The sequence below is a fragment of the Seriola lalandi genome, unplaced genomic scaffold (genome assembly GCF_002814215.2).
Source record: "Seriola lalandi dorsalis isolate HSWRI2012SDOR001 ecotype SW California unplaced genomic scaffold, Sedor1 jcf7180002053927, whole genome shotgun sequence".
NCBI lineage: Eukaryota > Metazoa > Chordata > Actinopteri > Carangiformes > Carangidae > Seriola > Seriola lalandi.
This window is the reverse complement of record NW_019524480.1, coordinates 343984-368037: the sequence shown is the minus strand read 5'-3', so window position 1 is coordinate 368037 and position 24054 is coordinate 343984. Positions and strand designations below refer to the sequence as shown.

The window sequence follows — 24054 nt, the reverse complement described above, 5'->3', positions numbered from 1 at the left end:
CTAATTGTTACCAACTTTTTTTTTCTTGTGACCCCTTGCAAATGATGTAGTTAGTAAATGTTCGTTTGGTTCTGAGGTTGTATTTACTTCTGTTCACTTCAAAGACAACAAAATTTGCATAATCTATCTATCTATCTATCTATCTATCTATCTATCTATCTATCTATCTATCTATCTATCTATCTATCTATCTATCTATCTATCTATCGCCTACAGACATACAGACATTTTCATATGTATGTATGAAAAATATAACCACAAGAGGGTGTATGCTGACACATTCCCACAACAACGTACAATCAGGGTTGTGTGTTTTTTGTAGGAGGAGCGGCACATATTTGGCACCACCTATCGCCTGTCAGACAGCGTTGAGGGCTCGGCCTCCTCAACTCTTGTAGCTATGGAAACTCGTCGATGGCAACATCCACCAGTCTGTTCTGTTCTGCCCCCCATCCTCATACCTCTCAGAGGTGCTGAGTGTGTGCAACTGTAACAGATAAATGAGACGCTGCAAGATGGCGATTGCGCGACTCATGGCATGTTTTGTTCTTTACACCAGCCTCGGTAAGTTTATTTTTCCTTTTTACATCGCTATTGCAAAATCATTTCTGTACTTAGGGGGGTGCGGCTGCCGTTAAGTTAGTTAATCAAAGCTGTAACGGAGTCGTTAGTGCTAACGTTAGACCATACGTTAGCTTGATATAAACAGGCTGATGATTGTCAAGAAAGCTTAACCGTTATGTATTGCTTTGTTGTATTGGGCAGCTTTAATGTCAGTGAGGTATTTTTCCATTAACGCTAACATTGCGTTGCTGTTGTACGAGTCAAACCTTAGAAATGGCGTATATTAGTTGAAATAACATCCTTAACGTTTTAACGTTTTTACGTTCATGTTAACGTTTGCTAAGAGCCGCTCACAATAGCACAGGAAACGAAGAAACCGTTAAATGTCGGTTTATTTCTTTACTATAGGACCCTTTAACACATTGCCTCGACATTATTATGTGTTTACTTGTCATTGACGAGTAATTGTGAGGAAATTTCCAGAATGAAAACAAAGCAAACGTTACTTTGGGCGAAAGAGAGGGCCACCACAACATACTGTGAGGAGACCTGTCCTAACTGTCCTGACATGAAGGATTCAAGAAATCACAGGCCTGCAAGAGCATCTCAGATAACATGCGTCCACTGTATGTCTGTGCATGCAGCATAACAGGCCCATACATTGTAGAATACCATGTTGAATTTATGTGTACCACTTTCTGATTAGGCACCATCTATAAAGGCTTTATGATCTGTAACTAATGTCTTCATTAATGGTTAGTAAATCTAATGCTTTGCAGATCAGTTACAACCCATTAATAACAACAACTTTTGGGTTGCCAGCATATACTACTTAATGAGTATACATTTGTTGCTCCTTCTGGCCCTTCACTATAGGCTACAGTACATGGTGGTTTCATAATTTCCTTAGGCACCCCAAAACCAGTACTCTAGTGCTGAAATGATTAGTCAATTCATCATTTGGTTGGTCAACAGGAAATTGATTGAGAATTTCAACCATTTTAAAATATTTTTTCATCTTTCAAGTAAAAGTGGCTAAAATTTACAAGTTCAAGCTTGTCAAAGGTGAATATTTGCTATTTTTCTGTAATAGTAAACTGAATCTCTATGGGATTTGGACTACAGGTGTAGTTTTTTGATGAACTGTTTAGTCTGTGATATGTCAAAAATGATCATCACAACTTCTCCGATTCAAATTTGATACGTACCCAAAGATATTCAGTTTACTGTGATATATGACAAAGAATCAAAGGCTGGAATCAGAAAATATTTGACATTATTTTACTATTTTTGTTTGAATAATTACTGAAACAATTAATCCGAATGTTAAAATAGTTGCCCAATAGTTGGAAATGAATTTTCAGACAAGCAAATGGACAAACAGAACCGTGTCACTTCCTTTATATAAAACACAACAGGTACAGCGTGTGATAGTGAACCTGGTTTTGTGATCCAGCTTTGGTTGACAAGGATGTGCAAAATCTTGCTCCAGCATGACATTTTCCTGGCGGTGACATTCATTAGGAAGACTCATCCAAGCCAGTTACAAGTCTAGAGTTATAAATGTTAGCAAGCCATTAATAAAGGGTAATGGGCTTATCATTTTGTAATAAGCATTACAACATGTTATTTAATTTGCAAAAGTTAGTCAGTGACCGGTAAATTTCCGCTGGAGAATCTAAGAGCCATCTAAAAAAGTGTCATGCTGGAGGAAGATTTAATCTGGAAGCCCAAAAATAGTTCTTATGAATGGCTTATATCTATAAAGCTTTAGTAAAAGATTAATTAACCAGAATAGAGCTATTAAAGTTTACAAACCCTTTATAACTGGTGCCTCAGAAAGACTTTCACTTTCTGTGTGTTCCCTCTAGTTTGGGCTACAACTAAGGAATGTTTTCATTATTGATTAATCGGCTGACTATTATGTTGATTAACTGAATATTTGTTTGGTCTTTTAAATGTCAGAAAATAGCATAATAATCTAAGAGGAAAGGACAGTCTTATAGTTTAAGGTGACACCACATGTCTTGTTTTGTTAGATTCACAGTCTAAAACCCAAACATAGTCTGAGTACAATGATATAAAATGGAAAAAAGCAAATTTTTACTCACATGATTAATCAGTTATCAAATTAGTTGCTGGTTAATTTTCAGACAATCAACTAATTGATTAATTGACTGATCGTCTCAGCTCTACTATCAGTTGTAAACTAGGTAAATCCAATGTTCAAATCCCATCTTTCTAACCAACTTGAGTCCTAGGCAAGTGGTGGATTTGATAAAACCTTGCGTATTGACCTTTGGTGATCATGTGGTGATTGATGCCGGTGGATGGGGTGTTTTCAATGCTGCAGGTCGAGGGCGTCAGCTGAAAATGCAGTTAGTCATGGTGAGGTTGCATGGTGGAGATGACATGTCTCATCGTGCCTGCCCCTAAAACATCTGGAGCTTTTGGTTGATCAGTGTAGTTGGTGCTGAGTTATATGTTGTATCCACCCTAGTGTGATTTGCTGTGAGGTCACCCTGCTGCTGCTGAGTGAAAATTGGCAGTGGAGTGGGTCGGTTCCAAATGGCAGATTGCGTCAGTAAATGTTGAACTTTTGACCCAGTTCTTCTACAAGTGTGAATCAAATGACTAAGCGCCTAACAGGCAAATCTTATATTTATTAGATTGTTGACACCTCTGTGGTTCTGAAACAAGTCTGACCTTGTAGCTCACAAATATAGTAGCATTCATGTTTAGACTAATATTTAATATTCTAAAATTCTACCCTTTAGTTTTAGACTGCCTTTAGGTTTGAATAATGAACATGAATCAGAATTAACATTGTTTAATTCATGCTTCATATAACTGGGACACAGCGGCGCATAAAGTTGAATTATATGATTTAATTTAAGACAAAATGAATCATTTTGCTTTCTTCCTCTTGTTCTGATTGTGGAGGGAGATGGTGTTAATCCTTTAACACCCAGTTTCATTAAATCTCCCCTTTATGATTATTCCACACTGACAGTATCAAATATATACGTTATCAGCTTGTTCCTTCTCTTAAATGAAGCTATTTGTTCAACAGTGTTTGTGATTTAAAATGCTGAGTTACTTATTGTTTTAGTATTTACACTAGAACTGCAAATAATGATTTTTTAAATGTTATTTTTGTCATTGATTAATCTGCAGATTATTTCTTGATTAAATGATTAATGTCAGAATATAGTGAAACATGTCTCTTATTTATCAGTCATATAAAATGACAAAGAAGGCAATCATTCACGTTTGAGATGCTGGAACCAGAAAATTATTAGTATTTTTGATTTCTTTAAATGTTGATTTATTGTTGGAGCTCCAGTTTACACTGACTGAAATATTCATACCCTCAACATGTTTTTTTAATGGCTACACCATTCCATCAAACAAAAATATTGTTGATGTTTTGTGCACATTTCCCTAAAATACAGCCTGATATATTTGGTATCTTTTGTCATGACTTTGTGCAGTCTGGTGCATCAGCAAGACAGTGGGATTGAAGCAGTTAAACCTACTGGAGCTACATTATACCTCAGTCTTTCTTCACTCTTGGATCCTGCAGTGTAGGGACTTTTTTTGAACCAGCATCATTAGAAAACACAAGGGCAAAGAACAGTTCACATGTCCCTTTCTTACATTTCCCTCAAGTATTTATGACAACATGACTGTCTCCATCTAATCTACTGGAGTGATTAATTGTTATTACACAGTCACTCTAGTATGCTGTGAATCCCAGCGGTCCTTGGTCCTCACTCAGCTCCATGTTGCTCGAAGCTAACTCTGCCTTCAGCATATTTGCAGCGACGACACTGGAATGTCTGAGAAAAAAGGCTTTTTATAGATGCACTGGATCAACAACTTTTTGTTGCAGGGATGGGGATGGGTAGTTGTTTTCACATTTAGCACATAAGAGGATTGCAGAATGTGGCTATTTAAGAGCAGGTTTCTCTCAGAACAGGCTATAGACCTACTTTGTCTATGCATTACAATAACAGAAGGATTAAAAATGAGCCTCTGTTTGCTTTCCACCCTGCACTGAGATTATTTTTGTAATTCAAAAATATTGTCTTCTCAGCCTACATTGTGTCACTGGGGGACTAAGCATTCTTGAATGAATGCCTGTATTTTAAGCCTGTATTAGTAATTAGTTACACATTGTCATGTTAATTGACTGTGGTTATTCTTTCCCACGGCCTACTTTTTGTTTTGTTTGGATAGAGATGAGAAAAACCTTTAAAAAAATCATCTTACCACAGCACCCGGTTGTGCAGTTAGTACACTAATTTTGGATTCTGGTTAACCTATATCCACTCAGCTTTCTGTAATCCACAACCACAATATGAGTTATTATGTAATGCTAAAAATAAAGACAGAAAAGTTTTTTGTTTATTTTTTGGACATTTTTTGACCAAAAGAATATGGGGAGGGTAACATGCAACAAAGGTTGTCTCCAAGGGCCTTTTATCAGTTTTCCAGAGTGCTTTACAAAAACAAATGGACTCCAACACATTACACCCCATCATGTTGTAATCCCTGAAATGATGAGTTTTTAACACATATTTGTTGTTTTTTTGTAATGCGATACTTTGTAGTGTGATTGTAGCAGATTTTATTAAATGGCTAATATTTGAAAGAGCTGTAGTTTTTGTTCCTGAAAATAAGTCCTTTTGATTTAGTCCTTCAATTGAAAGAGCTGTAGTTTTTGTTCCTGAAAATAAGTCCTTTTAATTTAGTCCTTCAATTCCACACTGTTTTAGCTGTAAAAGAAGCAGTTCAAAGCATCTAAGTCAGCAGTTCAAAGCATTGCTTAAAGGCTGAGGACGCAGTACGTGCATATGTCGAGGGAGCGTTTGTTGGATGAGCTTGTGTCTCTCAGGATGTCCAGTCACTCACAGCTGGGGTAAAAATAGCTCTTGATGCACAGGGTGGGAAAGTCAGCAACAGAGACGGAAGCTGAGACCTGGGAGTCAGATCTCATCAGTGTCTGCAGCTGTGCTTATATGACCGGATGCTTTGGCAGGACCCATGTTTTCATCATGTTCAGGCTGAGCATCAGCTATATGCTAGCTTACTTTGACCCCAAGTCATACCGTACATCTCAGGGTCACTCGTGTGCTAACAAGGCTGCTTTGACTAAATACCTCAGGGTTAGTCAGAATGCCATGGGCGAATAGGAGTCAATTCCATGCTGTATTCAAAGCCTGCTGTGACGACTATTATTGTCTACTTCATTTGAAACCCTTCATACTGCCCCCACAGGGAGTGAATGCCTTCATTACTCAGCATGGGTGCTGTTAGTTGCATGTGTAACCAGCAATTACAACATTTGGAAGTGGCACAGACACAATAGGATGAGTGTAGGGTACCAGTGGAATGTGGAAACATGCTAATTAACCCTCAGCATTTTAAATCTTTTCAACACATTGTTGAATTATGTGTACATCTGAAATTGTAATTTTAGCATTTTCCTAATTTGTTGTTGTACACCCCCCCCCACTATACTCACTCATTTTCCACTTAAGTTGGCATTCTACTGGCCTAATTTCGACAAAACTTGTGAATTATGCCTCTTGCCATTAAAGTATGACATTTACAAAATAACACTAATTGCTTTAAGGAGTTCACTCAAGCAAGGAACTTAAAATAAGTATATCTCATTGTTGTTTGTGCCAGAGGGAAACAATGACGTTGATTAAATATGTTTCAAATATAAACACATTCCCACTGTTAAGTTATTTTTGTGCTTCTGAATGTGTTTTGTTTGGGGATTTTGATAAATTATTTATTCAGTGAACCTCAGTGTAAATTAGTGTCACAGTTTAGCGAAGAGGCTCTTGTATCTTGTAATGTTTTAGGGCGTGTGGCTTTTAAAAAACAGCTTGTTGAAAATTTCTTATAACTAAATGTATAAATTGCATACTTCTTCAGAAATGCTTTTTTCAATGAATAAATGCTTTAATAGGAGATTGGGCCAAATACTGAAATGGTTTGTTAGAGAAAAGAAATGGGAGCACTTTGCTGTAATGAGTTACACATCACTGACCAATTCTAGCTATAGGCCTATCACCGACCCAAACAGTAGTGAGATCTAATGACCTACTGATGCAGACGCTCATATATTAATGTCTGATATGTTTTTGACAAAAATCAAGTATCCCCACCCACGTTACACAGGATACTTTGTCTTTTCTTCTTTCATCTTTTCTTTCTGTTGACCTTTGTTACCAGAAAACCTCTTTCAAGCATAAAAGTCAGTAGTTAAAGAAACTGAAAACTCTTGTGTTTGTGCATCATATCAGGTTATGCTGAACTAAAATAGCCAACATAATTAAAATGAAGTCGTCATGAATATATTATCAAATCCCTCGTTTATAAATTTACTTTGTATCATTACATGAAGAGAGTGCAGTCTTATTTTAAGATTTCACTTGTTTCAGTCTTGTTGATTTTAAAAACTGAAAACAAATCAAACACAGAAATAAAGTGAATACAATACAGATTGTTATTTGTTTTTGTTTCTTATGTATGCATTTACTGTCATAATGGAATGAAAAACATGTTCAATGACAATTACGTTGCCTTTTGTGTTTATTGGGTTAATTGGGGACCTTTTTGTTCATTACGGCATGAATTTTCCATGTTAAACTTATTTTTAAATATGTGTATTCACTTCTTGCTGAGAATTAGGCTAGATGATAAATCAATGCTACTCTGTCTCTTAAATATAGAACTGAAAGCCAGCAGTCGGTTAGTTTACTGTATCTTAGCACAAATACTGGAGTCCTTTCTTGATATTTGACCTTTTCAGGAGCTTTTTGTTTCAGTCTTGCTCTTTGGAAATTGAAAAACAAATTGACTTTGGCACTAAAAAAAACCCTGCTTGCCGTGTTTTTATGTTTATTGGTATTGTACTGCTGCATTGTCCTAAAACTGGAGGGACTGTGTATAGAAAGCTTCCAGTGGCTCTTCAGTATGCATGGAAACACCCTCAAACGAAAAGGCTGAAAAGCCAAAAGTCAGCACTTTAACCTCAGTCAGGGTTTCATTGCAAATGCAGTATGCTGGAGCAAAGCCAAAACAATAAAAATCACAGACCAAATATTTACAGACACCACTGTATTAATATTGTTATTGCAGCAATTATTGTCAACCACTATTGTTAACCACTGCAAAGGAAACAAATCAAATACTGAAGACAGAACATTTCTACTAGGAGTCAGTTCATACTAAAAGGCTCTAATGTGTAGTGCAATGTTGATTAAAAATGCACAACTTACACATTTTGCCCCAGGTGTTAATCTTCTTAAACACACATGGGAATTAATTAATAAGATATGTTTACCCTAAATCAAATCCCAAGCCTCTCACACTCTCTTAGTTTCTATATTTATCTCTCTAATCCACTGTTTATTAGGCAGCATGCCCAGTAGATAATGTTTGCTAATGAAAAAGCTTATGTATGCCATCAGGGTTACTCAGCGTTTAGTGTCTTTCTTCCTTTTTTTCCCACAGGCCACATTCCATCATCAGTCGGGGTAACTCTTCGAACCACGGACAAGATTGTGTGGGCAAATGAGTTTGAGCGTAAGTTGCTGGAAAATCACTCAAACCTATTTATCCAAAGTAGCTTTTCTCTTCCTGATTTGAGTTCTCTTTCTCCTGCTCTCATGCATTCTGTTTCCTCCACAGCCATCGAACTGACCTGTTTAATAGAGTCCATCTCAACAAACAACCCGAGGATTGAATGGAAAAAGATTAAAAATGGTGTCCCCAGTTATGTGTACTTTCAAAACAAGATAGCAGGTAAACCACTTGGAAACTCTCTTTTTGAAATCCTCCTCAGCCACCAGACCACAGAATTTCAAAGCAATGTCTCAGGACTTGAAGCTTAGCTGAATGAATAGTACCTTGAAAGAACTTGGCAATGAATTCTGTTTTTGAACTGTGAAGTCACGCTGTGTATTAGAATGAGCAATTGTAAAGTGTTTTTTCTCTCTTTGTAAAGGGGACTTGGAGCACAGAGCTCAGCTCAGAGAGCCAGCCAACATTCTGATCTACAACACCACTCGGTCAGACACTGCAGAGTACCGCTGCGAGGTGGCCGCCATCGATGATCAAAGGGACTTTGATGAGATACTTATTAGTCTTGCAGTAAGAGGTATGGTGGGCTAGGGCTTTGTTAAGATACCACACCACTGATGACTGGCAACAACACATCTATATTTACATACTCTTACAGAAGAATGGAAAATTATACTGCACTTCAGAAATCAGACTTTAGAAAAAAGTTCCTTTGTTATTTTATGGAAGGAATATTTCAGGATTTGTGGGGGGTTGAAGACAAATTTTATAGCTATAGTTTTGACATTCTGGAAATTTTATTTTACTTACGTCCTATGTTTCCAGTCTTTATGCCAATCTAAGCTGACCGTCTGCTGGATGTAGCTTCATATTTACTGTACAGACATGGTACCAATTTTCTCATCTAACTTTCTGCAAGAAAACAAATAAGTTGATTGTCTAATATGTCAGACGATTCCTTCGTGTGATTACTTCTGTTGACTTGTAAGGATGTTATATTTTGATATTTTATGCATGAAATGATTCATCAATCAATAACAAAAACAGTCAGTAGTTGCCTTGCCTTGTAAATGTAATAAAACCTGCTTTTGATCGAGGTGTGTCTGTGTCTGTGTACAGTGAAACCTGTTGTACCACGGTGCAGCGTGCCAGAGGCAGTCACAGTGGGAACATCAACAGAGCTGCGATGTCTGGAGAACGAGGGCTTCCCTGCTCCTCAGTACCGCTGGTTCCACAACAATGAGGAGCTTCCTCAGGACCCCAAAAACAGCCTGAAGTTTGTCAACTCTTCTTACAGCATAAACCCTGACACTGGAGGCCTGGTATGAAAGACAGGGACAGAGTCTGTTTATGACTTTTGACTTATAACTATGATTTTAGTTTTCATCGTCTGTACAAACTATCAATGAAAAGTGTGGAAAAAACACATTATTATTATTATATTATTAGAAATTAGCTTCTTCTCCCTGCAGTAAAATCTGTCTCAGTAAAATAGGAGGAAGTAGTGGGCTGACAGTTGTGTTTGTGGATGGAACTCTTTAGCATCAAGAATTTTCAATGACAGCTTATTCACTGTAAATGTGAACAGCTTAATCTAAATGAACACTTAACCATCATTTGACTAAAAGCAGGATCAATCCATGCTTGTAAAGATAGCCAGTGAGAAAGCTAAACCAAAAGCTGGCATATAGTATTACAGGAGGATAATGTTGCATCCAAAGCCAGGGTAATGTGTTTAAGATTCTCTTCAAAACCATAATAAATGGGTAAAAGTCTTACATGTACAAGTAAAAGACAATTAGTGATGTAAGAATGAATCCACAGACAGACATCTTTAAACATTTTGTTGACAATGCAGCTGTGTGTCAATGCAGTGAAATATTTCTAAAAATGTCTCCTCAGAAATTTCGAAGGGTGAGGAAGGAGGATGCAGGGGAGTACTACTGCCAGGCAAAGAATGATGCAGGACATGCACAGTGTGCCCCACTAATGATGGAAGTCTGTGAGTGACATGCGTACATGTGCACAGATCTGAAACAACAGCACTTTATACATACTCCTGACATTTATTATGTCTCGTTCCTAAACATGAATTTGAAATACAAAAAAAACACAAAACCACTCAACATTTTTGAAAAGCAAACAAGGCAAAATCCATTTTTGTAGTCAGTCCCCAAGCAACAGTATTCGCATGACTTAAACCACTTGAAGGCCAAGCTTATTGTGCACCCATCTTCCCATGTCAAAAATAACCTCCAGTTGAAAGGCAGCAGAGAGACTAATTCATCTAACCAGCATATCTTTCCAAGTAAGGTCTGCACAGTAAAGTCCCAGCCAGTCCGGCCAGTTTTGAACCCAGGATCAGAGAGCAATGGAGCAACTGTCCACAGTTTCAAGTTATTTATTGCAATATAGTTGAAATTTGTTGATTTGAAAAGTTGTTTTCTGTTGACAACCATGTATTGAATGAAACTGCAATAAGTGTTTGTGGTAAACAGTATGTGTTACAGAAAGTCCTTTAACTGTTATAGTCGGAAATTCCTGCCATATAGTGTATAAAATGTCACAATTAGTAACTATTTTCCATCAATCACAAGATATTAGAGTTTAGTACTTTATGTGATCAGATGAAAACAGGTTTATGTTCATATTGATACAAACTTTGTAAGCTGTCAGCAGCAAATGTTTGATATCTTTACTTGATAGCTGGCTGAAACTGGTCGATTATCAAATTATTCTGCTGGTCAGCTAAGCCATTAATCAAATGATGATTTCAGCACCATGTAAAATAAATATAAACAAAATATATAAGAACAGAAATCATAAAACTCAATTAATGTAAGTCTAAATTATGGGCACTGATATCATCTCTGTGTTCTGTTGCAGATGATGTCGACATACTTGGGATTTTCCTCAAGTGCTTTGGTGGAGTGGTTGTATTCTTCTGTTTGACTGCTTCCATTTGTAATTGCCTTAGACGTGGATGCTTCCACAAAAAAGGCCACAATGAAAATAAGTGAGTATAAACTACATCTCTGAAGAGGGAAAGAAGCAATACTTTGCTATTCTACACTTCATTGAGGGCTTTTTGTTTTTATTATCACTTTATTTATTTCAGCTACAACTGGCCAGCACAGAGTGATGGCGTTGAATATGGAGATGCAGATGAGGTAAACAAAATCTGTGAAACATACACAGCATTTATTGTGTCTCTTATTTACTATGAACAAAATAAACTGTTAAAGGAGGAGTTCTGTGTATGCTCATTTTCTAATTCTTATTTCTCACAGGGCCATTTTCGCCACAAGTCTTCATTCGTCATTTGACAGCTGAGACAGTGGATAAGCTGGAACCAAGACAAAAATTAAATCTGTTGAGGTTAACTTGCAACAACGATGCTCCAGATGGTAAGGTTTGAGGTGTGAAATGGCACATTATTCTCTGATGCACATCAAAATCAAATTAACCAAGTTGCCAAAGTAATTTTAATATAATTTTATGGTACTGTTTCATGGTTTTTATAACATAACAGCTTTTTAAATTCTCTTCTGTTAGTATTAATTTCCATTTGAAACTTTGGGTTTTTACACCGTATTTTTTTTTTTTTTTTTTTTTTTTAATCATACAATAAAACCATTTCAAAGCTGTGAAATTTGATATTTGGCCCACAGTGTCATCGCAAAAGCTGCTGGAAGCTATATTCCTCCTTCCTCCTTGTTTTTTGGACAAATCCTCTTTTATAATTCTTAAACTTTTTACTGTGTACACTGAAATTGTTTTACAGAACTCCTTTACATTGTCTTTGTTCATAAGATAAACATGTTCTTAGTTTGTTTCATGTGGGAAAGAGTAGAAACTTGTTTTTGTATATACTGTAGTTATACATGCAATAAGTAGCAGATTGCAAAAGGCTGATGAGCTCAGATTGATATGGCACAATTTATTAGCCTTTATTATATTTACAGACAATAACAAGTATGTACAAGTACAGAATTTGAATACCATATATCCCACTATGCTGCAAAATCAATATGTACTATAAAAGATGGTGAAGTATGATTTTTAGAGTGCTGTTTTCTGTGTACAAGTGACCTTCTGTACTTTACTAATTATTTTGTGAGTATTGGACATATTGTCCAGTTTTGACTCAGTATTTAATGTACATAAATATATACATTTTTTGAACTTTTAATTTTCATACATTGCACTCCATACCTTATTGTAAATATGGCAATAAAACTGTTTGTTGGAAATAAAGTTACAGTATTTACTGTTCAGTGTGTATCTGCAGTGTTGAGCCTGTCAGTTATAACAGTATATCATTTCAAACATTAGTGTCAATGATTTGTGTAACAACTCAGGAACTGTTCTAAAATGTCCACTGTTCATTTGATATTATTACTATATGTTCATGTTATTTTGTTACTATTAAATACAATTGACCTGTAAATGTTTTGGAGACTCAAATGTTTCTTGTTTTGTGTCGTGGAAAGGTATTGTCAGATTTCATCTATGTAATTTAAATTTGATAAAGGATTGAACATAAATATGCAGAGGGAAGTGACAATAGAAAGAAAAAGTATTGACTGTATGTATGATACTGAACGTTGTGTGCAGAGCAGGCAGTGCACAGATGTACCTGAACCTGTAATTGCTTGATATGCTACAGTAAAAATAAGTAATTAAAAATAAATTACTTGTAAAGTTAGAGTCTTAACTATGTCAATTTTAACACATTTGTGCCTACAGTAATTGCAACATAAAAGATTTTGTAATTAATGTGTCTTACTCAGCTGGTGGATGACTTCTGATGATAGAAATATTCAGATTCTTTACTCAAGTAAAAGTATACTATATTTACACAATACCACAAGTTCTTCCTTCAATTTTACTTAAGAGTACATGCTGTATGTACTATCTGAAATATGCACATTACATGAGACATTAAATGATCTGGTTAATATTAGCATAACATTAAAGCAGCAATGGCAAAACTATTTTATTTGAGGTGGGTTAGTTTATAACAATGAGATGCATTGAAGTAGAAAATAGAAAAATATAGAAATACTGAAATAAAAGATAACAGTGGTGACTATATTTACAAAAGTTCTCTACTTAAGTACAATTTTGAGGTACTTGTTTCATGCTACTTTATACTTCACTATATTTCAGAGGAAACTATTGTGCTCTGCTACATTTTTGAAAGTTATTCTAAGTTTGTGTGATAGCATACAAAACCTTTGATGTGATATCATGCATTATTATAGATTAAACTCCCTATCAGTATTTAAGGAAGTCTAAATCAGCTTCATTTCAGTCAGCTACAACTGCAAAATGCTACTTACCTATAAATCAATCAGCAATTACAACCAAATGTTGTAAATATATAGTAATACTATAGTGACAAAGATCATTCTCCTGTATAATGAGTACATTTTACTATTAATACTACATGTATCGGTTATTATTATTATGATTATGATTATTATTATTATTAACAATAATTATACCAAAATAAAACTTTGAGTGCAGGACTTTTACATGCAATGAAGTATTTTTGAAGTACCTCTACTTTTAATGAAAGACCTTAGTACTTCTTCCACCATTCATGTCTAAATTGTACTTAATTACGGCATTTGAGTAACTTTAACTAGGTACTTTCAATGACAGGCCTTTTTCAGTGACCAACAAATTCAGGCAGAAAAATAGAAAGCGATGCAATTTGAAAATACCGTCACTTCCGGTTTTGAGCGCAGGGCTTCTCGATTTTATTTTGAAAAACACCACCCGGAAGTAGTCGTGCGATTGCAGGTGGCGTACATCCTGGTCGTTTGACAACATTCACCGTTTTCTCTTACAGAAAACAAACATGTAATATTTAGCCTCACTGCCAGGATTGTGTCCGTTTAAGATTGATTTGTTACCGTTTAAGAAAGTATATTGGTGACACTGATGTCAACAGAAGAAAAAAGAAAGGGCTAATTTGCTAATGGACGTGTTATTGTGCGTTTTCCTTGTGCCATCGTTTTGCTATTTAGCTTCTTCGGTGGAAATGAGTGTGGACATGTAGCTAATGTGGAGTTTTCTGTGAAATATCTTCGTAACGGTGTGTTGTGTGTGCTCTGAGAGGGAACCGCAGGCCTTTCTTGTGTGTCTGTTCTCTTCTTTGAAACATTAGCAGGGTGTTTTTTGAGTTAGTTTGCTAACAATTCAGAGAGATAAGAGTAACGTTACAATGAGTTTCTTTAGTTTTGGACAAAGTGCAGAAATTGATGTGGTCCTGAATGATGCTGAAACGAGGAAGAAGGCTGAACACAAGACTGAAGATGGAAAGAAAGACAAATACTTTCTTTTCTATGATGGCGAAACAGTCAGTGGAAAGGTGAATGTCACGCTGAAGAACCCCGGGAAGAGGCTGGAGCACCAAGGGATCAAAATTGAATTTGTTGGACAAATAGGTATGACAAAGAACCTTTATAACTCAGACATGTATATATATATATATACTACACAGTGTAGCTTCTATGAATAACTTTTAACATTTAACAATATCCAGTGGTGGTAGAAGTACTCAGGTGTCTCACTTTGTAGAAGTAGAAATACCACAATATTAGAGCTCCAACCATTAGTCATTAGTAATAATCATTAAGAATTTTAGGGATGTTTTTATAATCAATTAATCGTTTTGACTAATTTTCCTAGAAAATATGTCAAAATTCTCTGATGTCAGCTCCTCAAATGTGAATAATTTCTGGTTTCTGTTGTCTTGTGTTAGTAAACACAATATTTTTTTGTAATAAACAAGAGGCACAAGCTGGGGTCAGGTCCTCTCCAGCATTATCAATATTTTCTTTGGACACTTGGCTTGATTAAGAGGAAAAATGCAACACCATTGCCACAATACTATAAATCAATAAAACAGTATTGATTGGTTTCTTTTCCTAGGTGTGCAAAAACCTAGGTTGGGACTTCAGTTTGAGCCTTGATATATTAGTAGAATATTATAATATTACAGAATAGTAGTGGAATTAGCTAGCTGTGGAAAACATAAAGTGATGAGTCCCGTCAACCAAGAGCTGACTTTACTACAGTTGTGGTTTCTGTTAGCATGAAGAAAAGTTCCTTTATTTAAGACAATAAGCGAGAGCTGCTCCCTCTACTCTACCTAAAAAAAAAAAAAACCCTGGCCCCAGCAAACACACTATCCCTTTTTTAGATCCACAGGTCATAATTTTCAGTTTTTCTGGAAACTTAGAAAATGTTGCTTTGTATCAGTAAAATTTACCTATTAAAAGTATAAGATTGTCATAAACAAAGAGTTAATGTTGCAAATAATGAAAAGAAAAAAAATTCCTTACACATAACAGAGAATGAAAATGAATCCATTTATATCTGTCCAGAATTTACTTACAGAGGAGCAATCATAAAATAAATGCAGAACTGATTCTGGATGCATATTATAAAATCTGTATATTCTGAACTTGTATTATTACAAGGGTTAATATTATGCCAAAACTTTTTGGATTTGCCTTATTTTGCTTTCGTCTGAAATATCCTTCTTCTCTAGAGCTGTATTACGACAGAGGAAACCATCATGAGTTTGTTTCCCTGGTGAAAGATCTTGCGAGACCTGGTGAAATAACTCAGTCACAGACCTTCGACTTTGAGTTCACTCATGTTGAGAAACCTTATGAGTCCTACACAGGCCAGAATGTGAAGCTAAGGTAAGTTTGATGATTCACTCTATTTTCAGTGAAATGTGTAACTGTTAAGTGTCACTCTTTAACGTGCCTGTCATGTGGTAACACTCAAACTGAACATTTTTAGCACTTGTTTCATTTACCTTGCAGTTCCTTGCAGATATGCGGACACCACTGTTTACATTCTCTGTTTGTTCCATTTTCAGATATTTTCTTCGTGCTACGGTGATCAGAAGACTCAATGACATCAGTAAAGAGATGGACATTGTGGTCCACACATTGAGCACTTACCCTGAACTCAACTCCTCCATTAAAATGGAAGTTGGAATTGAGGATTGTCTCCACATCGAGTTTGAGTATAACAAATCCAAGTAAGACTTGTAGGGTTGCAACTAACCATTATTTTACATGATCAATGAATCTTTCTTTTTCGATCGACTGTAAAGGCTGGCAACTAATATTCTTTCTTTACGATACACCAACTGATTGTTCCAGCAATTAAGACATAACAACCTCATTATTTCATTCAGTAAACCCACAAGTAATAAACATTAAACTGAATTTTACAAAGTACCATTAAAGACAGAAAATCAATAAATCAAAGGATTAAAATGGTAACAAGTTCAGTTACAGAAATAAAGTACAATATCTAGCAAAGAACTCAATCAATTAAAATAAACACAACATCCTTTTGGAAATACTAGTGTTAGAATACTAGTGTAGTATAGCAGATCTAGTGTGAGTTTGACATTAGTAACTGTACAGTACTAATTAAACAATTCATGAAGAGAGACTCAGACAGCATCAGTCATGGAGTTTAAGACTGTAACTGACAGCAAAAATATCAAGCTCCCAGAGCCCAAGGCGGAAAGTGCATTGTTATGTCTGACCGCTAAGTCCAAAGACATTCAGTTTACTGTCATAAAAGACGAAGAAAACCAAGACATATTTACATTTAAGAAGCTCTAATCACTCTTCTTTTTTTTTTTTTTTTCTGCCATTTTTGCTGTACTGTTCATTTGATTTATGAATCTGCCAGTGGCAGTGCAAAGCATCCAGACACTCTAACAATGTTATACTACTCTGATTGAAAAATATGAACATTTACTAACAAAAATATTTGTTATTTACAGACCTCTGTCTCATTCTATGCTTGTGTCTTGATCTGTTTTTTGACAGGTACCATCTGAAAGATGTAATTGTGGGAAAAATCTATTTCCTGCTGGTGAGAATTAAGATTAAGCACATGGAGATTGACATAATCAAACGTGAGACAACAGGCACCGGCCCAAGTGTATACCATGAAAATGACACTATTGCTAAGTACGAGATCATGGACGGCGCTCCAGTCAGGGGTAAACAACACTTATTCATAAGTTATTTCAAGCATTAAAAACATCTTATTCCATTAAGACAGATATCATTTAACCTGTGTATATTTGATATTTCAGGGGAATCCATTCCCATCCGGTTATTTCTGGCTGGCTATGATCTGACTCCCACCATGCGAGACATCAACAAAAAGTTCTCTGTGCGCTACTACCTGAACCTGGTGCTGATCGATGAGGAGGAGAGACGCTACTTCAAACAGCAGGTAATAAGATAATGATCAAAGGAAACAGGCCACTCATGCTCAGTGAGTGTGTTTACATGTATCATGTTGATCTGAATATTCACGACTTCTGGCAGTAATTTGAGTTTAGAAACATTCATGTAAATGTAGTATGCATCTGATTTTACTAACACTGTAAATACAGATACAAATTCATTTCTGCTGGGGAAACCTGATTGCTTGTATAATACCTCTGGATGGGTTGCTTGATTTGAATGTGCTAGTTAAATTGCCAGCGGCATTTCAGAGGTTACAGTTTGATAAGTATCTGTTGGTGCACACGCTGTATCATTTCCTGTCATTACAAAATAGTGAAATGCAGTATGTCAATTTTTTCCATATACTAACTGCAAATACGGCATTAATCCTAAAGCATTCAATTACCTTCTCAAATGTTATTTGCTGTTTTTTTTTTCTGTGTTGGATTTTCATAAATTAAATATCTTTGAGTCTGGGTCTATCCCATTGATTGATCAATGTAAATCTTATGTAGGTTAAGTGTGTTTTCCTCTGATCATAACAATATTAACAGAAGAAAATCAGCTTTGTATCAGACAGACAGTGACACTTTTCCATGCACAATCTCATATTGGATGTATGGACCTCAATTTAAATACTGCATCTGTCCCTCCACAAATTCTATCTAGCAAAATGCTGCTCTGATCAATACAGCAGCAGATCAGTCCATACTGTTCATTCAGTGATGAATGCTGACTGTCACTTATTTTGGTTTGCAGCCACACACAGAAATGTGGTCTGATGTTAACAAGTTTATTTCTTATTACATCTATACTGATTTTCTGTTTGCCTTCAAAGATAACCTATTTGGTTGGTATTAAAATATAAATAAATCATTATTTTTTTCTTTCTTATTTTTTTTTACATCCATTCATAAAAACAAAACCTTTATGAATATTAATTTATACATACTAGGGCTGCAACTAACAATTATTTTAATTATTGATTATACTGACAGTTATTTTCCCAATTAATCCATTTATGGTTTGGTCAATAAAATGCCAGAAAATTGCGAAACATGTGCATTCCAACTTCCCAAAACCCAATGTGACATCTGGTTTCATTCAATAAACAATCCAGACCCCAAACATGCTGAGTTTACTATCATAGAGAAATAAGGAAACCAGGAAATATTCAGAAGCCGACACCAGAAAGTTTTGACATATTTTCTTAAAAAAATGACTCTAAATAATTATTAGATTATCAAAATAGGTTTAAATTATTTTTAACCTTATCAATCGATTCATCAATTAACTGACTATTCATTCCAGCGCTGATGAATAATGTATTAGGACCTCCTCGGATTCAAAAACAACTAAAATTGTTTATTTTCCTCATTCCTTAACATTTTATTTCTTATTTATCTATTAAATTTTTCTCTTTCTACCTATATTTTAATGTATCCAGTAGTATGATTTTTTTTTTAAAGTGAGCTCACTGATGAGCAAATGAAGGTTACTGACATAGTCTTCGGTTTTCATGTGTAAGGATTAATGTCATCCGTACACGCAGGCATAAAGCACAATGTCTAAAGTCGTCCAAACACTTTCTTTTCTCATTCTATAGGAAATCACACTGTGGAGGAAAGGCGACGTGGTGAGGAAGAGCATGTCTCACCAGGCTGTCATTGCCTCTCAGAGGTTTGAGGGCTCGGCTGCCTCAGAGAGCGCACTGGAACAAGCTGCAAAGGAGGAGAGCGGGTAGAGCTGCTGCCCTCCGGTCTCCTCACACAAGACTCATCAGTGTCTGCGTTGGAGTGGTGGAGGCACCTGTCAACTGTACATCTGGTCAAGCAGCTGTTTTATTTGCTTGTAAATGGAGGAAGAACACAGACCGACATACAGTAATGCAGTATGTGACCAATGAAAACAGTTTGCATGAGGCATTCAAAGTGGCTTCAGGCTGCTGGTCTTGAACTTCCTCATTAACACATTTTTTTTTCTTTATGGGAATCAAACTAATCACCTGTCACAATATACACTATGTAAAATCTCTCATGTGAAATTCTTGGATTTTTTTCAAGCATTTTGTTTGTTGCATTCTCACGCTTTTTGGGGATAAATTGATTTCTAATCTCTTAATTAATGCAACTGAATTGTCATGAATTTTCAACAAAATGTATCTCCTACATTCCACATTTAATGAATGCATTCCTAACATTGTTAGAAGGTCAAGAAATCCGAGATAACTTTGCACTGCTATATCTTGCTGAACACATTATTCTCTGTTTGTGTGCTTGCACAAAAAAAATGGTGGAAGTGGAAACTGGAATTTTTTTTTTTTTCCTCCTTTTTGACCTCTTTAAGTATTATCCCTCACATTTTTTTTTTATCTGTAAATAAGACCAGCTAAATCCTGTTATTCTGTTCCCTGGTCCAGCTTGTGTACATTAATTATACAGTACACAGTGCCACAAAATGACCTTTCATGTTCATATGCTTTACCTCAGCATTCCAGTGGTGTTAGGAAAGAGTGTCAAAGTGTTTGTATTAAGGTCTGACAGTATGAAGTCTTCTGTATCCTCTTTCTTAGAGACTTGACAGTTGTGCCTAAGTGTATCAAGCAAATGAAATCCTCCTGCCTCTAACATAATTTTAGTCTTTTAACCAGAGACAAGTTACAGTAGAACTATCTATCTTTTGCAAAATGCTAATCAATTACTCCTTGTCCCCAAAAGTCAAATAAATTGATGCCAAATGTAAAAACCTCAGACTTTGTATTGGTTGAATGTAGGAATGGATGAGTTGACATGATAAATCCGAATAGGCAGGGTGGAAGAACTAATGAAAACCTCATGTGAAAAAGAAACTGCATATCAGACATCACTAAATCATACTAATGCTACTACATACAATACACTGGAGGTGAGTTGTGTTGTCACACAACAATGTGACATACCTTTTCCTGATTTTTCGTCACACAGGATGTCAAAGAGGTCAAGTGGTTGGTCCCTGAATTGCTCATGCACCAGTTACAGAACTGCAAACTTGCACTGAAAGAATTAAGAGAAAATCTATCTGAAGCTATTTTTATAAACAATCATTACAGTTTTTATGAGCAAAAAAAAAACAAAAAAACAATCAATTGCTCTGACTGATATCGTTTTTGTAATTTCCTAATTTCAAGTCAAATATCTTTTGGTTTTGGATTGTTTGAAGATGACAGCTTGGTCTTTTAGGATTTTTTTAAATTATATTTTAATAGGGAATACAGAAATGAAAATGACAACATGCAGCCAGTCCATCTCAAAACAGCCTTCCCCATACAAAAGGCATTTTATATTATTACAACTGTAGTTTACTCTATTGCCATTCATTATCTGCTCATTTGCACCAGCAACCTGTTTCTGTATCATTCAGAGGGAGAAAAGAACTGCACAGGAGTCATAATTTGACAAAACCACATTTAATAATATTTATGAACAAGAAAAAAACACTACAGTATGTTATATTGATTACACTTCGCATAAACACAGAGCTGATGGTATACTATTGGTGGCAGTTTCATGACTTCACATGCTCACAGTGGTTCTTTGTCCTCCAAACTCAAAACAAAGTCAAACTCCTCTGCAGAGAGAAAAACAGATGGAGTGTTCAGAACTAGTCCATGACTGTAATAAAGTAAAATAATAATAATAATAATAATAATAATAATAATAATAGGATTGGACAGTGTGCTTCTTTACATACCAGTGGTGAGGGCTTGCACAGAGAGCCTGGCCCTTGTAAAAAGTGCCATGTCCTTCAGAGGCCCTCCCTTGGCCCGATGCTGCAGGTGATACTTTTTAAGCTCAGCCAGAGGAACAAAACGCTTCAACATTCTTTGATACTGGACATCTACCTGAAAGAGAAGGAGACAAGTTCAACCTTAATGCTTGTTTATTGCCAGTAACTGTACTTGATGGACATATACATGTAATTGCATTAGCTTTTATTCTGTTACCATGCTCCACTTTGGGTTGTCTGGTTTGCTGGTTGCATCATAATGGACATCTTTCTTGTCAAACTGAGTGTGGTCCACATAAGCTTCCTTCACAATCTGGAAAAGGAAATACAGCTGAATATCATGCCTGTCTGTAGCTTTGTTATAATCATTAAAATATTTCCAGCAGTGGAGAGAAAGTCACTTACTTTCATGATTCCTGCTATCCCCGGTTCCTTGCAGTTGCTGTGGTAAAAGAAAGCCAACTCCCCTTCTTTCATCTGCCTCATAAAATTGCGCGCCTGTAGATGATAGATAATTTCGAGGGACATTCCCACAGAGGAAAGAAAAAAAAAATTGTACTCATTCTTTTCTCGAGAAAAGAATATGCCCAAGGCTTGGGAGAATAAGATGACGAAAAGCCTTTTCAGACTGGATTTGTACTGGTCCCTTATTTCCAGTAAACATCTTTTCATTACAGCAGTCAGTGTTTTTGTGACTCTACCTGATAATTGCGGACCCCATCCCAGCAGTCGGTCTGATTAGGCAAAGCCTTCAGATCCTCGATCCCAAACTGCCGAATGAACCACAAGCATCAGACGAGTGCAGCCCACGCGCAGTTTACAACAACAACAGACTGTGCTGATGAGGCTGTCACTGCTACATACCTTCATATCGACCCCGTTGTCAAAGCGGCTCTCGGGCTCAGACTTCATCAGCCAGCGACAGTGCTGTGGAGAACCAGGCGACTCTGAGCTCTCCTTATTTGCTCCAGTCTCAGCAGAAGCTGCAGCTTTCCTCTTTCTACCAACTCTTTCTTTTGCAGAAGATGCCGTTTCATCTTCGTCACCTTTGTCTGTGTTGTTGAGCCAAGAATCGTCACTCGTTAGAAAATAACTTACATGTATCAGTCAATTAGTTTTATTCTGTGATTTAATTTGCTTACCTGAACTTGCTCTTCTTCTTTTACCCACTCTGGCCTTTCTCGCTGGTGGCATCTCTCAAAGACTATAAAGAGAGACGTGACAGCGTTAGTGTTTTAGTTGAAATCCATAGTTTCCTCTTGTGTGGTAACCTAACACAGCCAGTCCAGATTAATTCAAATGATTGACAAATTATTTCAGCAAAACAAACAAATCAGCATTTATCCATACACACACACATGAATGTATAGACAGACAGATAGAGAGAGAGAGAGCTGTTAATGTCAGAGCCATGTCACCCATTCGACATGATTCAATGATAGTATGATGAAACTAGTGTGTAAAACAATAATATAAGTAATATAACATTTTTCATGGTCCACATAACGTTTGGGTACATTTTCAGTGTGTGGTAACTTCTGAGGAGCGTTTTGTAATCAGCATCACTAGCGGGTTGCCTTGCTAGTGATGCTCAGTACTGTGCTCAGTCATAATTCATTTCTGTCCAACCTAAAATTGGGCAAACACATTATAGACATGTTGAAGGAGAGATGTAGCCCACGTTATGACTGTCTTACTGATTTAAATATATTATTAAAAGAAAACAATCATTTATTTAGTTGTGTCCTAACTGTGATAGCACTAGGAGTATTATCTTTACAATGATATAAACATGAGGTCTGAAATTATAAACAGTTTAAGCATAAAAATACAGTTGGAAATGAACATAGTCTTTAAATGACACTTATCTGCACCAGGTCAGAGAGTGCCAGTTCCCTGACAGAATATAACTGGTAACTAATGGTACAACTAGTGGAGCTACACAAGAAGGGACAACAGCTGCACTACTGAGCGGCCCATGGCCCACGTCTATCAAGCCACAGCACCTTAGCCTAGGCAGATACAGTGTAGATAAGGTGAAAGGCAGGATGAAGCTGCTGATTATTTACTCTTTGCTTGGGTAAGTTTAGGAGCTAAAAGCAGCACTGTTGGCTACAACACGGTGTCACCTGTAGGGGCCGAGCACACTTCTGATTGCACAGCCTGATACCCACTGTGGGGCCCAGTGACAGATCAAACATCATTTAACATGGATGCTGGGCTTACATAGGGAAGCTCTCATTTAACTGTGTATTGAAAACTGTGAAGAACATCCTTCGACATGGAAATATATGCTGCACTTAAATTTTATTCTCCCAGTTTTTTGGTTTGCATCACAAGACATGGCAGAGATTAGCTAGAGCTTTAACAGCTCAACACAAGCGACACGTGACGTAACCTAAACGTGATAGTAATACACATTGTAAAGTAGCTGTAGATAATCCCTCCAAGCACTGACAAAACTTACCTTTAGCTGAGCAGGGATTCAGGTGAATAGTCAGCCATCAAAACGCGCCGAATTAAAATTTACATGTGACCTCAACGGTGCGCTTGGTTTATACACCAGCAACTCCCGTTGGCGATGGTATTCTCGGTTCGACGGGTGGTGGACGTCAACGCGCATTTTAATCTAAAATGTGGTTTGATGTCGTTATCATAACGACGCTGAAGTTCGTGTCCGATTCGACAGTTAAGATAGACCTGGTCTTTTGTTGTCTATGTAGACAACAAACATGTGAAATCGCCTTTTGTGTGTTTTTAACAGTATCAATACGTTAACAAGGATGTTTAACATCCGTTCACGGCAATAACTACAACAACTAATGAAAAA

The 24054-nt window shown here is 36.4% G+C and overlaps 3 protein-coding genes across 3 annotated transcripts; 2 read left to right on the top strand and 1 right to left on the bottom strand.

Annotated features, from left to right (window-relative positions):
• Positions 1-408: 408 nt before the first annotated feature.
• On the top strand, positions 409-12623 carry jam3a (junctional adhesion molecule 3a). Its single transcript, XM_023402283.2, has 9 exons — positions 409-564; positions 8101-8172; positions 8278-8391; positions 8594-8746; positions 9289-9491; positions 10072-10171; positions 11056-11185; positions 11288-11339; positions 11460-12623. Exons 1-9 carry the CDS (start codon positions 501-503, stop codon positions 11493-11495), a joined length of 924 nt encoding a protein of 307 aa, XP_023258051.1. The 5' UTR covers positions 409-500; the 3' UTR covers positions 11496-12623.
• A 1339-nt stretch (positions 12624-13962) lies between these two features.
• Positions 13963-20209, top strand: vps26b (VPS26, retromer complex component B). Its single transcript, XM_023402327.2, has 6 exons — positions 13963-14627; positions 15737-15893; positions 16076-16240; positions 17049-17224; positions 17321-17463; positions 19066-20209. The coding sequence occupies exons 1-6, from the start codon at positions 14405-14407 to the stop codon at positions 19201-19203; spliced, it is 1002 nt and encodes a 333-aa protein (XP_023258095.1). The 5' UTR covers positions 13963-14404; the 3' UTR covers positions 19204-20209.
• Positions 20210-20888: 679 nt separating this feature from the next.
• On the bottom strand, positions 20889-24031 carry thyn1 (thymocyte nuclear protein 1). The gene is made up of 8 exons (XM_023402303.2): positions 23692-24031; positions 22367-22428; positions 22089-22276; positions 21926-21994; positions 21630-21722; positions 21442-21537; positions 21189-21339; positions 20889-21065 (listed from the first exon to the last, which is right to left on the bottom strand). The coding sequence occupies exons 2-8, from the start codon at positions 22416-22418 to the stop codon at positions 21019-21021; spliced, it is 696 nt and encodes a 231-aa protein (XP_023258071.1). The 5' UTR covers positions 22419-22428; positions 23692-24031; the 3' UTR covers positions 20889-21018.
• Between the last annotated feature and the right edge of the window lie 23 nt (positions 24032-24054).

Bases quoted from the DNA above. Each gene is read 5' to 3' on its own strand.
- jam3a (XM_023402283.2), top strand. From the start codon at position 501: ATGAGACGCTGCAAGATGGCGATTGCGCGACTCATGGCATGTTTTGTT. The intron at 8,173-8,277 runs GTAAGTTGCTGG...TTTCCTCCACAG, and splicing joins GTGGGCAAATGAGTTTGAGC to CCATCGAACTGACCTGTTTA. The intron at 11,186-11,287 runs GTGAGTATAAAC...TATTTATTTCAG, and splicing joins AAAGGCCACAATGAAAATAA to CTACAACTGGCCAGCACAGA.
- vps26b (XM_023402327.2), top strand. From the start codon at position 14,405: ATGAGTTTCTTTAGTTTTGGACAAAGTGCAGAAATTGATGTGGTCCTG. The intron at 14,628-15,736 runs GTATGACAAAGA...CTTCTTCTCTAG, and splicing joins TGAATTTGTTGGACAAATAG to AGCTGTATTACGACAGAGGA. The intron at 16,241-17,048 runs GTAAGACTTGTA...GTTTTTTGACAG, and splicing joins TTTGAGTATAACAAATCCAA to GTACCATCTGAAAGATGTAA.
- thyn1 (XM_023402303.2), bottom strand. From the start codon at position 22,418: ATGCCACCAGCGAGAAAGGCCAGAGTGGGTAAAAGAAGAAGAGCAAGT. The intron at 22,277-22,366 runs GTAAGCAAATTA...TCAACAACACAG, and splicing joins AAGAAGAAGAGCAAGTTCAG to ACAAAGGTGACGAAGATGAA. The intron at 21,340-21,441 runs GTAACAGAATAA...CTTCTCTTTCAG, and splicing joins ACAACCCAAAGTGGAGCATG to GTAGATGTCCAGTATCAAAG.